Raw genomic sequence first — 16,488 nt, 5'->3', positions numbered from 1 at the left:
CATAAGCTAGCAGACCGAGTCTAGTCTTAGTGTAATTAAAATGGAATCAGATATAGTTCTTCAGAGCCAAGATCTAGCTAACAAGCTTGCTTTAGAAACCAATCAAATTTATAATAAAGCCACAGCCTCCAACGTGTGGGAGGGTACAATGCCTCACAATTTTTTTTCTATAGGAAAAAGATGTTGGAGAAAGAGACGGAAGGAGAAGAACAATGTTTTGAACTTTTGAGTAAGTTCTTGCCTCTCCCCCACAAATTATCCCCCTTTGGGGACATCTGATGTGATCAGAAAGAGTGGATGTTCTTAAAACTAAGGGAATCTTAGATTTACAGTCTACAGATATACCAAGTATTTCCCAGCTCCTTTGAAGAAGGGAAACAAAAGTAACTCGCTTCCACCTTCTCCGTCTTTTGTTTCACACATACATGTCCGAACAGAGGCAGAGTTTGCTATGCATGAGTTGAAAGTTTAAGGTTTATTAGAAAAATACTTGATCTTTGATAGCATTGCATATTTTACACATCCGGTTAAAATGCTTTTTCTCACTTTCCTTCAAATTCATTACAACTTCTTCATGCGATCTTTGTTAGTTAACATACTTGTACACACGGAATGAGCACCCTTAATGGAAGGGTATCTTACTGAGAGGTAGAGAGCCTGTTCAGGAAACATTACCTGTTTGTACTGGAACATCACAGAAGCAATGCCATGGTTTTACAGCTTCAGCAGAGGTCCCAAGTTCCCTCTTTCTCCACTGAGGATTTGCAGGGGACGGAAATCCAAAAGTCATCAACTAAATGGGCCACAAACCAAGCCTCAAAATCATGAGTAGTTTCACTGGCATCCACCTCTACTCTAAATGATGCACTGTTTTTCCTTCCACTGCCACACATGCAGATTCAAAAACTCTAATCAGATCACGTGTTTTCAATGGCTGAAGGGCCAGTTCAGTTTACAGAGAAATCCCTGAGATTACATATAGCATCAAGCTCCTTTTGAATAATGAGGAAAACTGACACAGTAGGATAAGTTTTAAATTTCTTGGACTACAAAGCTCTTGCAATGTTTGTATCTTCCATAGTAATGGACAAAATAATGCTGTAAAAGTCAACGTCTATCATGCTATGCTTTGAAGGGGTTTAAAACAGAAGAGTTAAAATTAAAAGCATCTGTAGGTAGATCAAGTCTATTTTCTTGGGGGAATGGGGAAGGCACTGGAGTAAAAAGCCCTCATTAACCTTAACCTTACTCAGTCCCTTTCAGAAGTATAAAATGGCATCAACACTTTGGAGAATCTAATCAGAGAAGGGGGGGGGGACAGAGAGGAAACTGATAGCAGTGTCTAGGTATGTCTTCTAACAAGGGACTGAGGAATTGGTAACAGATGGCACCACTATGAACCACACAAAGCTGGCAGCACTTGTCTCACTTGGTTCACGGTTGATCACAGTCCAGTGGTTCTTGATTGCATACTTTGATATTTTCCTCCAGTTTGCACTTTAACATCCACCCATAGGAGCAGTGGCAAGCATCTCTACTCAGAAAAGTACCTAAAAGCACTATCTGTGGGACTGAATGCTCCAGGGGAGTTGAAGGTGCATTCATATCCACTGAAGAACACTTCTACATCAACACCGACTTTAAGAAAGTGCAATTGTACCCATCAGAGTTAGCCATGCAACACTCCAACCTTCTATGGAAAAAATAAAAATATATAGCCACTAATCATTCTGGCATCGGATTGTGGTAAGATCCCATGTGTTCCTTAATTGAAGGCTCCTCTACCCTGAAGAACAAATTCAGTCATGATTACTCTACTTCTTCCTGATCCAGTGAAGTCAAAGCCTTTTCCTGTAACATAGAAACAAAACTTACAATTATAAAAGCAGTGAGGACCCTCATCCTAATTTCAGCTCTGCTGAGGTCAGTCAGTAGGTTTGCCAGTAGCATTTCCTGACCTCACATGCTATCTGTTCCAATGGACACAGGCTGTACAGCTGCTGAATGTTTCTATTCATTCCATGAAGCACAAAAGGACTAGGATCTCCAATGCAAGTGCCTCCCAGCAAATCCAGGTAAATGAGCTACAAAGGGCAGCAGCTCAGCACCACTGCTGGCAAAAGAGCACCTTGCACAACTGACTTTGAAAGAGGGATACGAAGATAAACAGATGCCTTTGTGTACAGGGAAAGTGGAAGCATACCACACCATAAGGGCAGACTGTATGAACTGCTGAACTACTATGCTGTCCCCAGAACCTACCAACAGCACACTTCTAGGGAGAAGTATAGGATTAGGGCAGGCATGAAGTTTCCTGGTGTTTCTCCCAGCCTTCAGCTATTTGTGGTGGAGAGACTGTCTATGCTAGGAATGGTGTTTTATACTTAACAACCCCCCATGAATGTCTCCTATTGATTTTTGGACCTATGTGAATAAAAAACTTGCAGCATAGAAAATACCTTGTACCAGGTAATTCCACATCTGGAATACATGCTGTGTTAAAGAATACACAGTTTAGTTTGGTTTGCATCTGGCCCATGTTAGTTCTGTGAAAGTGTGCTGCTTCAAGGTGCCTTAGGCTATGCACAAGTCAAGGGAGGCAAAACACGTACCCAGCCACCCTGGTCCTGAATCCATGGCTTGAAGTGTTCTCTGAGGTACTTTGATCCAAAGCCCAAGACCAGGTTCATAGGATGGTTGTCCACAGCAGTAAGTCTGGTGACAACTTCCATTGTAAAGGCAACTTTTGTGCATTGTGCTTGGCCTCCTGGCTCACTTGTTGAATCTGCTGAGACATCCTCCAGGAACAAATCAGTGATCCTCTTGAAGAATGTGTAGGACAGCATGTCTTTAAAATGCTGATACAAAACCCTGTCCTTTTTGAGCTGAAAATAAGAATGAGGATTAGTTAAACTGAGCCACTTTTGTTGGAATCGCTTTCCCCACCTCACTGGGAAAGGAGAGCATCTTTAAGTAACATGTGCAATATAGTCTAATCGTGGTGGTGAATGCAAGAGATGACACACAAACCCCACACCTCGCTGCAAAGCTGCTCCTTCAGGCTCTGGAGGTGGCTCTATGATTTTCCTCAAAAAAATCTTCAGGTTTTTTGCATTTGAATGACAGAAGCAGAGAGAGAGAAAGTAAAACAAGCGTGACGCTGATATTGAGACCTGCAGGTGAGGAGACATGGGAATACAGGAGCAGTGGGAAGATGACAGTAGAGGCAAGGTTATGAGAAGTGCTGGCAACAGCTGCCATGTGAAGCTCCATTCGTTCAGTCATGGTCTTTGTGGTGCTTCTTACTGTATCTGGGTACCTCTCTGCTGCAGGAGCTGAGCATGTCCTCCACGTGGGAGTATACCTTTATAGGTAGGGGGCAGCTAAAGAAGGGAGTAAAGGGAACAAGTACCTATATTTTTAATATATAAATCCACTCCAGCTAATGGACTTATGTAGGGGTTCTTCTACAGCTTTTGGGCAGGGCTGTCAAAATGCACTCGAAAGATTTATTTCCCTACAGCAACTCTCAAAGCTGTAGAGTTTCTCTCCCTCCACTGGGAAAAACTTGTATGCCAAATTTAATGCAAACACAAGAGTTTCTCAGAGTCAGTCGAGTGCTCAACATCCCATGAAACTCAATGGGAATGAGGCAAGTGAATTCTCTTTGAAATGCACATTTTTGTTGCCTTCCTCCCACACCCCAGCAGAGATCTCTGCTAGTCCTCTGGTCTTAAGAAAGATTTCAGGATGAATGGCGAAGCTCTCAGAAAGCCCTAGATGCAGAAAGAGAAGTTCAGGATAGAGACAGAGAGCGCGAGGTTACAAAACATTCACTCCCAAGAGAAGTGTAATCTCTCTCTCACACTCTAGCCTGTGTAGCTCTTGAAAACAGGAGTTACCTTTTCTTCTAGTCGGTCCCCTGATTGTCTTAACAGTGCAACTATTCTTTGTATTATCTTTTCTTCATCTGTTAAAGAAAAGGTAACATAAATATTGGATCCAGATAGCAAACGATGGTGAAAGCCTTTGCGTCACTTAATCATGAAAACAGCTGCTAGTTTGTGGCTAATTCACAGAGTTGTGTATCCAGGCTTTAAGCTGAAGCTCGCTGTTCCAGTCTGCGTAGATTAAGCAATGCTATTTCTCCATCTGCCCGATGTTTTGCTCCAGTTAAGAATCTGGGAAAGAGCAAGGGCTTTAACATCCCACTGCCAGCCCTTTGGGCTTCGAGGTATGTCTGATAACAAGCCAGAACAGAAGAGCAGCTAGCGGAAGCCCACTAAAATGGACTAAAAATCCCCTCATCATTACCGATTACACCTCTTGCAACTCATCAGGACAAACTCCAGGTTTGTTGGGTTAAAGAAAATGCAAGTATGGCAGGATCCCTCTTGTAACCAGAAATCCCTAGAAGGCTTGCATTAAAACTAAATCTCTGCAGACATCATGGAAGACAAGCAATTCAGACTTATAGCAGAGATTGTTGAGCAGAGTTGTCCTGCCACCAAAGAGGGATTGACCAAGACATTATAGCCCCAAGGACTGGTCTTTGGCCTTAGAGCCCTGGTGTATTACTCTGCCTCCAGCCCTGCCACTCCTACCACTGCTCTGTCACCTTACGTCACTTTACCTTCATCCTCCGTTTCTTATGTCACACCTCCTTGGATTTTTAAGGATGCTCCCTTTAATTGCAGTAGCAGACAGGACTTGTTAGAGGATTGACTGCAAGAGCAGTCCCTGAAACGTGGGCAACAGAGCAAGAACTAGCAGAGCAAACTTCCTTCTTCACAGTGTCTTAACCACAGAAGTCCCAAGTGCTTCACCATCTCTAGAGAAAATGCCTCAGTGTGCAATCCGAACCTGACATACTGCTTGTAAGCATGAAATTCTTCACCCTTACCATGTTCCTTGCCCTCACTTCCATCAGTAGGATCACTATTGTCTTGTTCCTGGCACAGGGCATCACACATTATCTTGAACGACACATCTGAAGGAGATTCCTGGCATTTGGAAGTAACAAGCTTGGCAAGTTTGTCTGCAATGTGGTTGACATCTGCTGTTTCACCTGATTGGGAAGGAGGGTGGGAAATAAAGAAGGCAATTTAATCTTTCCAGGAAATAATTCAGTGATTTAGTCGTTTACATGCCCCCTGAGGTGGAAGTACCCAGAGGATACCAAGAGATACATTCCCCCATGCTGGTGCTTTGCTATTGCTTGAGATCAGCTGGTAATAATTTAGAGAGACAAGTAACGCAGTACAACCCCTCTCTAGTATTTGAGCAGCAGCTAACTATACAGAGGCCATACAGAAGCAGGTGTGAGTATTGCTCACTAGTGTGCATCCTTGCAAGCCAGAAGCACACCATGTATTAAGAAATGTGAGAAACGTGGTCTATAGGACTGTGAATCTTAGACCTTACTGTGAGAGTGGTATTGCCCATGATTAGTTCATCTATAGGTCCAGATTCAGATAAGAAGGTGTATTTGAATGCTCTTTCCTTGTTCTCACAGGCTAATCCTGAGCAGAGAAGCAGACTTAACTTCAGAGGCACCTCTAGCACAAAAGCTTCTCATGCCCTTGACACTGTTGTGTTAAGCAGACATGAATACTGGAGAACTCAGCAGCCAGACTGGCTTTATCCACCTTGTGTAATGACTCTGTTCAGGACCCTCACCAGCTGAAGGCTTTGCTCGGTGAGGGGACTCCAACGGGGATCCTGCTGTAGCAAAGAGAGTAGGAGGAGCTGTTGCAAGGTTTGCTTCATCTAAAAGGTGCTCTTCCTTACAATTCACCTCACAGAGCTTGGGATGCAAAACTTGATCTCCCCATCACCACTGCCAAGTGGCAGCTCCTGCGTGACCAGCAGACATCAAGACAAGCTCAGCAGCAGCCTGACCTATAACACACGTAAAATTCACAAGCAGAGTTTATTGTGAGGGCAGCAGGGGTTAATGCAGCCAATAAAAACTGCATTTCAAGGCTGGTGAATCAACCCCAAGACATTTCCATCCCCTCGTCTGCCTGCAGAGCTTGTCAGGGAGCTGCTAAACTTCTGGGAAGAGTATCGGGCTGTTCATGATTTCTTTGGAAACCTAAGATTAGGCAACTGGTTTTATACTGAACAGGCCTTCGATTTAGATGGGTAATCCCCAAAAGCACCCCCATTTGCTGCAGAATGGCCTGGCCAAGCTTGCAGTGCAGCTGCTAGCAGTTAAGTGACAAATAATAATAATAATAATGTTTTAGGAATTGGTGCAGCAATCTGCTGAAGGGATGGTAAAGCCTAGATTTGAAGCCAAGCAGGATCCCCAGGGAGGTTAACACCCAGGACAGGGAGGTTTTACCTCGAGGCCGTGATGCCGCCCATGCTGCAGGGAACATGGCAATGTATTGGTAGGGCCATCAAGTGATTGCACCCAAACTCCTGAGCACTTTCCTTGGCAATGTGAAAATAAAATGGACATAAAACCCGATATCTACATGCAGACATATGTCCCTGGCAACCAAACAATGGAAAGTTATAGTTATTTCCCCCTGGCAAAAGGCACTGGGCTGAGGCAGGGACCCTTTCTTGAGAGACAGACTGGATTTGGCAGCAGGGAGAGTTATGGGCTTGGTGGGCAGGAGATGGCCCAGGACAGTTAAACTGATCAGGGATGGGACATTAGGCTGGAGAAGTCAGTGATGGATAATTTTTAGAAATATCTTTAAATGCAGTGAAAGGGGAGAGCAATTGCTGTGACACCAACAGTATCAAGCTGGGACAAATTAAACAAACAACCTCCTACCTTATGTATATGAAAACAATATGGCAACCTATCATATACTGTATATGGCAACTTAATGGGGATACCTCATCCTCCTCTCTCAGTCTTGTATGAGAAGTTAAGGTATTAGTTATTATACAGAGCAGAAGAGGTAAAATCTCATTGCCTGCAGTGCAGCACCTGATGTGGGGCTGGCTTTGGGGGCTGGGGTACAAGATGTTTATGTGGATGGGATCCCTGGATGTCGGATGGATTACAGCCACCTACCGCCTCTTCTTCCAACACATGGGAGGGCAGGTTCAGACTTAATATAATAGCAATGTGTAAAGGAGATTTAGATAACTCTGGAAGATTGTTTCCATTTAAGACACATAGTGGGGTTATGAGAGGTGGCCCAGAGACATGGGCTGCTCTGCGCTTGAGGTTGGTCACTGCCAACTGCTTGGCACCAGGGTTTCAAGCAGAATGTAGCACTTCTGTCTTTAGTGTGGAATATATATCACATGATAAAGCTCCTTGAACGGGCCTTCAAACAACTTCTCTTCCTTGATTTTAGCGTGAAGGTCTTCAGTCTTCAGTGTTTTATGTTTTCTTTCTAACCAGGTATGAAAAAGAAAAAGCCAATGCTTGGAAAAAAAACAACCTGTGCAATTGCTCAAAAAAACCCCAACCTGTGCAATTATACGATACTTACCATCATACAATGGAAAACAGAAAAGCCAGTCACAAATACAAATCTTGTGTGTGCAAGCACTACTGAACATCTAGCAATCTGCCTTCCTAATTGGAAATCAATAGAGCTAGCATAAGAGGTGACGAAAAAGTGAAAGAAACCACCTTCCTCTTCCTGCCTTTCCACAGGCCACCAGCCATTTAAGCTATTTAGAGAGAGATTTAAAGACAAATAACAAAAGGAAAGAACTAAGACATACTTGTCTGATGCTGCGAATTCCTTTCTTGAAGGCTCTCAGATTGTGCCTCAGAAATGAAGAAATCTGCTGTGTGACCTTGGTCCCATGTCAGCGTTGGACGCTCTTCCTCCTCTGCTCTGCTGCAGAGAAAAGGTAGACAATAACCTGGAAAATATATTCTTTTTGGTTGCTTTCTGTTGTGCTGTGGCACCACATCACCCTGATAGACTACTCTTCGGCTTGGTCCATCTTTATCACTTTGATGGTCAATCTTTACTTTTCTCCTGATTAAGGATGATGATTTCTTCACATTAGCCTCATTTTTCAGAAGTCTCCCATATTTACTGACAGACAACCGTCGCTTGGCGTAGGCCATTAGGATCTTGTATTCTATGCTGTCTCGCTCATCATCTTCCAGGGGTATTTCTTCCATACTGACATTATTTGGCGAAGACATCTTGGTTCCTGCAAGAACATATTCTTAGTTTTAATAGCTCAGGGAACCGCTTGTTTTTCATGAATGCCAACAAGTGCTTGACATTTCTACAGAACCTTTCATCAAACACCTTATAAACCTCAGTGATGTGAATAATATTGCAGTACCTAGGAGCCAGAGAAGCACTGTTTTCTAGAAAGATAATTTGGTTATTGAGAAATAGCTCAGGCAGCAATCAAGGCCATCAAAGAACAAGAGATCTGATACATTGCTCTTAACTGCATTTGGTGGCTTAGACAGGAAAGATGAGGAAATTCAAGGAGTATTCAATGGTCAGGGTGCAGTGCGGGGAAAGAGGAAAGCCCGTAACAATAATACTGATTCTTGGGTTGGAAAGAAAAACGATTCATCAAAGCACTGCAAAGGAAAAACCTATACTGTGGCTCAAATGAGCAAGCATCTAAATATGTGAGAGTTGTGCTTTCAGAGGAAGCTTTGACAAATTTGGGCCCTGAGTGCTCTAGGTAGGAAAGCAAACAAGAACTAGCCCAAACATTAGGAAAAATTGTAATATTTACCTATCATAACGTTCTCAACTGTCCTTTCACTTTAGGGCACCTGAGTCAACAGTCTTGCGTGTTTGACTACATGCAATGGATGATGTGGTGGCATTTATCTAGTGTAACTTGTTCTTGTCCAAATAAACATACCAATCCCACAGCACACACATGCATTTCACCATCTTCCTGTTTCCCTATGCATTGTAGCTCATCAAGCCACAGTGCAAAACACTCTTAAGTCTTTGCTTAGCACGAGACTCATTTACCACCCAGCCTCCCAGGAGCCAGAACAAGAGGAAGAAATGGGAGAGATGAGCTGTGGTGCAGCGACCTAGCTGCTGTGCTTTTTTTATTCCCAAAAAGGTGTCTTCTGCAGAGCCCAGGTGAGGTTTCAGTTGTTTGAGGAGGCAGCCCTGACCACCAACAGCAGGCTCTCTGCAGCGCTTCTGTTCAATGACCCACGCAAAGTCAAACAAAACTATGCACATATCCAGAACCTGTCACTGGGGTCTCCGTTGCTGACAAGCCAAAATAGAAGGCTTCTGTCCTCACTGCCCTCTCTTAAACAAATACCAAATTCACTCACACTATGCCCTCAGCCTGACAGAAAAAAATTTAAGCTAATTTCTTCCTGTCTGGAGTATCATTCAGCTATTTGCCGCTTTGAATGTAACACTATTGGTGATAAGTATCCCACAGGACGTTTAAATCCTAAGCATGGAGACTCACATTTGGGAGTTAAACACACACCACACACCCCCTGAGTCCAAAGGAGAGTCAGTGGGAATGGGGTGCCTTGCTCCCCATGCTGTTTTAACTTCTGCCGTTCCTCCTAATTCATAACAACAGGGCAGCTGTTCAGCAGGAGAGAGCTTTCTAGCACAGCCTTATTCTGCAGGGGTCTCCAGGCACAGCAGTGGGGTATGAGGAGACCTGGGTATCCTGTTTCTTCACAGGTGCTGGGAGGCAAGGCTCAGAGGCAGGGAGATTGCCAGGCTACACTTTAATTGCAGATCACCTGTCTTTACTGTGCAGAGGTCTGAAGTTACTAGCTGCTTCTTTCAAACTCCAGAAAACTACACGTTGTCACGTTATGATCCATCTGTTACCCTAAAACGTTCTTTTTCCTAAGTATGAGGGTGAAATAAGTCATATATGTATGTATGAAGCGCCAGGTCTTCATCTGGTGTAAACCATCCCAGTCCCATGAAAATCCACAGGAGGATACTGGCTCACCTTTAGCAAAAGTCTGGCTTGAAACTTCTGAACACCTCTATTTGGAACAGACATCTCACCTCACATGCATCTCATTTCACTACTCAGGTACAAAGGATAGCATTTGTCTTCTGGATATAGGTGGTGTTAGGACTAACACACTTAAAGGGGGTTAATAAAAAAGTTGGAAGTGACTGATTTTGACTGAGTCAAAAAAGATTTCCCTGCCCCAGCAAGTCATGGAAAGAAACAAAGCTCAGCTGATTTGTCACCTGGTTTTCATTACTACTTTTATTGTAAGATTTTTAACTTCATTTTGGTTAAGTAAGTTTCACATTTGGAATCTTTTAAGTTAAAAAAAAAGGTTTGTGGCACTCTGTGCTGTTTTTCCATTAGCTGCAGGAAGCAACCAATATGACAAAACTTAGATAAGCCACTTACTTCCACCATGCTAACTTGGTTTTGGTTGCATTGTTGAGACAACAGAAGGAAGAAAAGGAAGATATAAAAACCCAACCCCCTCCTTACCCAATGTAGGAACATCAGAAACTAGACCAACTCCAAACCCATGGCTTACATGTACTCTTAGTTCAGAATTGTCCTTACCAGGGAAGGGGAAGGGGATGAGGAAAGAAAAGGGGAAGAGGAAGGAGAGGAGGAAGGGAAAGAAGAAAGGGAAAGGGTTGAGGAGGACGAAACCTGGAAGTGTCACATTGTAGGTCCATTGTGACAGTTCCTCTAACCTTGGACTGCTAAATGCATCGATGCAGCTCGCAGTCTGCATCCCATTTTAGAGACTATTTTTCCTGCAAGAGAAAGGACTGCTCCAGATGCTGCTCTGCGATATCGCTGGCTTCCACTTTCATTTTAGGACAGTCACTAAAGAAATGAGAATGGGAATAGTGTGATAGGGAAAGGGGGTGAAAAAGGGTGAAAAAAACCCCAGCACACCCACTGGTAGAGAAAGGAAAGATGACTTGTTTCTCTCTCAGGGAGCTGCTATGTTAAGTCACTCCATGAGTGAGACAAAATGTAATTTCCCAGTCGTGCTCAACTTAAGCCATTGACACACCACCATCCCAAGCCTTCAACGCCTGTCTCAAACACACGGCAACAGCCTCTCTGAAAGTTTCTTCCCAGTGCAAGCCTGGGTGTCACCTTGCTCAGTTTTCTGCTAGTACTGTGCTGCAATTTAATGCTTAGAAACCTATACTTAACTTCATGTAGCAAAACATCTCACTCTTCCCTAACTATGCACTTGGGTGAGAATTCGTCCCAATAGCATCCAAGGTACAAGCAACTACGTTGTCTTCGAACAGCCTCCTGGGCTTCAGAAGCCCTGTCCTGTGAAGGGCCCAGTACTGCACTGAGACCTTTTGCTCACAAGGTCATGCCAAGGTGAGTCCCCGTTTGCTGGACATGGCCGGGGCAGTTTGGAGACTGGGGGAGAGAGCAAGTTCCCCTTCTCTTGCTAGTTGCTGCCTTGAGACATTCAGAGGGTCAGCAGAAGCTTTGCGTCTTCTCACAGCATTTGTGCAGGCAGCTTTAATGAACCTGCAAGGGAAACTGAAAGCCCAGCAGAAAAAAGTCGGCAAGAGACTGTTACAAGAAACAAACCAACTGGAGAAAAAGAAGTGGGAGCTATAAATACAGAGGAAAAAAAGGAGAACAGAAATGATGCAAGACAGGCATGGGGTTGCTGCTTCTTCGTTGCTGTGCCTAGGAAGGGAGCACTGATGTGCATACCACCCTTGGGATGCAGGGGAGCAAAGGTAGGACCTTTTCCGTGCCCCATGGTTGTTTGAGCCCATCTTCCAGTGCAAGCCAGAGGAGCTTAAAGAGTGTTTTAAGCTGCACTGCACTTCTCAGTGTCTTCGCTACACAGAAAGCAAGGCTACAGCAAATCCCTTCAGCTAGTCAATGAGACCAGGAACAGGCACTTCCCTTTGCCCTGGAAGCCAGACCAAGCATTTATTTCATTTTGAAGTTTGTCCAGAAATAAAGAGAAAATTTTAAAGGCTATGTCATTCTTTTTCATTATTTAATACTTTATGCAAACTCCAGTTCCTCCTTGAAAAGATCTAACTTCGCCCTTCAGATCAGACACCGATGCTACTTAAAACAGCATAGCCTTCCGCACCATGGGTACTGTTTATAGATCTAAAATAATTTGCGTAACATTCATATATACTCATTTTTCACTAATATAAAAATATAAATAACAATACAAAAATAGATAAACTATATATAGAAAACCTATATAAATTATAAAGTAATTATATAAAATAATATAAACATTCATTCCCGAACAGCAAGAGGAATTACCGGTAGTAGCATTAAAAAACCCTTACAGCCCTATACACTGAGCTATTACTTATACATTGAGAACAGCCCTACCCAAGGTGGCTATACAGATAAAAATCAGATAAGAGTTCAAAGGTTGGTCTCCTAAAGGAGGCTAAGTGCAGACTGGTAGCAGGAGGTAGGGTATTATTACAGCTTGCTAGTATGTAACATCAAATAAGCACTTACACATCAGATGCAGCTGTATGGCTAAGCCTGCACCTCGCTCTGATGGGGAACTTCTGAGAAATGAAACAAATTATGTTGGTAAAAATGTGGTATAGGAGCTTCCTTACTGGGACTTTTTTCAGCACTGACGTCTCGGTAAGAAATCTCACCCCTGTGTATACAATGAGGCTGGAGAAGCACGAAAAGAGAACAAGGAGTCACAGCTCATTTATGCCATTACTTGCAGGTAGCAAGAAAAGGAGTTATCACCACATGCTGGCGAGCGTTTATAAAGGAGATGCCAGTAGCTAACTTGTTTTTCAGTTCATTTTAAAGTTTAAAATCTTAGTTGGTGACTTAACGTCTCTCTTTAGAATTACGTCTTCATACTATAATCACGTTATTTTTCCAATATCCCATCTGGTGTGGGCCAGAAACGAGCCAGACCTTTTGCAGAAGCAGCTCTCGCTTTGCATGAACTCTCTCTCAGAAATGAGTTTCTATAAAGAACATTTTTTAATGCAAGCATTGATTCGGTTTGACAAGTACTTGGAAGTCCTGCTAAAACCCGAATCTGCATATTATTTCCTAGGATGATTAAAAGAAACTCAGAGGATCAGATTATGGAGAGTAGCAGCATGGTCTCATTCCATCTACTTAAAAACTCTAGTCTAAATTATTTATCTTCTGGAGCTTGCAGGCTCTGAGGGAGCAGCATTAGCCTCCCCCTCTTTACTCTCCTCCAGACCTTTTCCTCCCATTGCCAAATGTCACATCAACATGTCATTTCCCAGAAAACGGAAACTGAACTGTTTCCAGCCAATGCTCATAGTGGTACATTTAGCTATAATCCTCCATCCACTTCAAGAATTATCTGCCAGGATGGAGAAATTCGGTAAAAACGCAGGTGGACTTCTGTGAGCATCACGACCAACAAAACCTGCTTTCCTGTGGAGTCTCTGAGAGCCAATGGCTAAACTTGCACAAGTCCACAAAAATACCCCCCAAACCTGTAGCACTGTAACACCACCCTGGGCCAATTGCAATGATAGTCACTAACAGCTCAAAAAGTTTATTATACGTGGCTGAGTGGGCAGTATATAGAAAGGAAACCATAAAAAAGAGATAAACTAGCAATGTGACTGTTTAATGTTTGTTAGGAGGAAGTGTATCCTGGAGGTTCAAGTACAGATGAAATAACTGTTGATTTGGAGGGCGTCCAGCTATAGGCCTGTCTTCAGCAAAACCAGACCAAGTAGTGTCCTGGCTATGCCATTTCTTGACAGGTTTTGTATTGTTGTGATCTATTAATATATAGTTGCATGTATAGCTGCAGACCACCATGGTGGCTAACTCTACAAGTCCTTTTGGCCTGTGCTCACCACAGAGTCTGCATGAGCCCAAACTTGGGTGCTGCACTTATGCTTTCACAGCTCCTCCTCTCCTCCTAACCCTGCTGGCATGCCTCCCACCCTTCCTCCTCAGGTGCCCACAGAGCACAAGACAAGCTCTACCACTATTTCTTCCATGGGAAGGTTCATCTCCCTGCCTCACAGACAGCCCTGGGATTTACCTCCAAAAGGCTCAGGGACCTTGACCAAGCAGAGACAACATCAGTGCTGACCCTGCTGTTTGGCTCGATTCCCCATCATGTACACTCTCGCCAGCGCTAGCAAACCCCAGGGAAGCACAGGTAGCTGGAGATGGCTCTGCAGCAAGAGGCAGTGCCTGCCCTGAAAGGCTGAATAGACAAAGCAGAAAGGAGAAGTGAAAGAGGCCCCTGAAAAATGATTGTTAGTCTAAGCTATTCAGGTCTGGTCTGGTGCTTCTCTCTCAACCAGCAGAGACAGAAATGTGGTTCCTTGCCTGGGACACCAGTTCTGAATAAAACACTTTATTTTTAAGGCAATGCTGGAGGAAAGCGCTAACGATAAAAGTACCGCCGTTTACCTTACTGACTCAACCCAGGTGCGGGTCCTTCCTTTCAGCTCTGCTCTCACATACAGAGGAGCAGATTGGGGCACATGGTAGTGGAGACTCCTGTGCAAGGGGAAGCAATGGCCAGGATTCCTCACCAATCTCTTCAAGCTAGATCCTTTCCTCTGGGTAGAAGATCCTAACTTACTGATAGCTCTCATGGAGAAAAGCAGAACCATCACGGGTCTCCAGAGTTCGTTAGTATGTAAGCAACACACTTTGCTGAAGAAATATTTTTTACATATTGAGTCAGTCATTCTCATAAAACCCTTAACGGATATATATTGTCTGTGCAAGAGAGGATGAACTGTTTTAAACTGTACAGATGCTGAGGAAATCTGGTTTTACACACAAGCCCACCAGAAAGGACCTGTCCACGTGGTACTGCAATACAGTTGCCTCTAGGATGGAAAGCAGTAACTTGCAAGCTGAAGTATTATATGCCCCTTATTTAATCTTAACTAAATAGGATACAACATAACTAGTGAAGGCAGAGTTACACTAGGATGCCGAGGAAAACATCCCTAGTGGCAACAGATTTTTCGTAAACACTATTGTGCAACAGATGCAACACATGCTGATACAGGTCTTTCAGAAGAGAAGTTGTCTGCTAGTCTGAGGCTGTCCAGAAGTATTTCCCTCATTCAAACCTGTGAGGCTGCCAAAGACTCAGCCTCTAGAAGAGAAGTGATGCACTACTTGGCTTTCAGCACCAACAGAAATGGTGAGGCATGTATTTTTGACCTCCAGTAGACTAAATTGGCTGCCACTGTGCAGCAAAGATCTGGGAGCAAAAAGGGAAGAACAGATCTGGTTACTGATGATTTCAGGGGAGCATGTCACCTGCTGAATCACCTCCACCAATTACTTGCTTAGGCTAGAGTTTCTTTCAGTTGTAAATGAAGGCATTTTACCAGCAAGAGGTGACCTAGCTTGAACTGGGCCAACCTGTAAGAACCAGGTGGTAAGGATTTAAGTCTACATGAATTCACTGGGGTAGTCCCAAATTTTAAATTCAACCTTCCACAACTAACTGTAGTGCGGTTGGCAGAAAAGGACCTTGCTCTCCTTGGCTAGATATGTCATTCTCTTCTTTCAAAAGCATACAGCCAACAGCAGCAAAGCTTGTATGGCAGTTCCGAAAGGCCCAGGGCAGTTACTTCCCTTTTTGACACCACAGCTAAACCTGAAAGTACATTGTTCGGTATCTAAATTAACTATGATAAATATAGGCATTTAATCCATATACAAATAAGATTCAGAGAGTCTCGTGCTGGATTACAGACAGCCAAACATTATACAAGAGAAACCAAGTTCAGAGCAGAAAAGGGGGTTTTATTACCTTCCAGGTCTATTGCACCAGCAACCCTGGGTGGCCGCTGATCTCAGTTCTTTCTCCTCCTCTTCCAGTGGCTAGGCTTGTTTTGCTAGAGCCCTTGCAAGCACAGTACTTCCCTTCAGAAACCTGAAGTTCTCTTCTTCTATTTAATATTTTCACTCTTTCATCAAAACATGTGTTCATAAGCTTTCACTAAGAAGGGCAGTGCACTTGCAATAAAAAAAAAAAAGTGCCCCGTGTACTTCCTTATGAGAACAACGTTCAAACATGTCAGCTTACTTATGAAAAGCAGAAAGGGTAGGGCTGGCCCCTCCTGCACGTGACTTGTTCTCAGCAGCGCACTAGGCAAGGGGGAAAAAGTCTATAGCTCTTCGGGGCTTCATGCCAAATGCTATCTTTTCTTTTCCTTCCAAAGCCTTTTTTTCTCCATGGTACAGGTCAAATCAAATAATCATTTTGATACAAGAAGGTTTTTCTAAGTGTTTTGAAAACAGTTATACCTCTTCTTCTATAAACAACTGTAAACTAGTCTATGTTTTTTCATACGTCATTGCATTTTTTTTTTCAAAATCATGTTAAACATTAATTAGGTAAGATCCATAAGATACTTGCAACAGCAACATGGTATTGCTCTTGTAACTTGTGGACCAAAATTGTGATTTCATTACTCATATAACTAACCGCAAGCTAGTCAGGTCAGAAGCACACATCCATTTTAAGAGGGATTTTCACTGTGCCAGTGATCTTCCATTTTCAGAATAAGCTTA

The 16,488-nt window shown here is 43.4% G+C and overlaps 1 protein-coding gene across 1 annotated transcript; it reads right to left on the bottom strand.

The window, feature by feature from the left end:
* Nucleotides 1-529: 529 nt before the first annotated feature.
* On the bottom strand, nt 530-16,040 carry BCL2L14 (BCL2 like 14). Its single transcript, XM_072850270.1, has 6 exons — nt 15,725-16,040; nt 7,705-8,148; nt 4,904-5,068; nt 3,903-3,970; nt 2,613-2,885; nt 530-1,851 (listed from the first exon to the last, which is right to left on the bottom strand). The coding sequence occupies exons 2-6, from the start codon at nt 8,138-8,140 to the stop codon at nt 1,810-1,812; spliced, it is 984 nt and encodes a 327-aa protein (XP_072706371.1). The 5' UTR covers nt 8,141-8,148; nt 15,725-16,040; the 3' UTR covers nt 530-1,809.
* Between the last annotated feature and the right edge of the window lie 448 nt (nt 16,041-16,488).

Source organism: Ciconia boyciana, chromosome 1, assembly GCF_034638445.1.
Source record: "Ciconia boyciana chromosome 1, ASM3463844v1, whole genome shotgun sequence".
NCBI classification, from domain to species: Eukaryota; Metazoa; Chordata; class Aves; order Ciconiiformes; family Ciconiidae; genus Ciconia; species Ciconia boyciana.
Note: the sequence above shows the minus strand (reverse complement) of the source record. Positions and strands in the feature narration are given on the sequence as shown.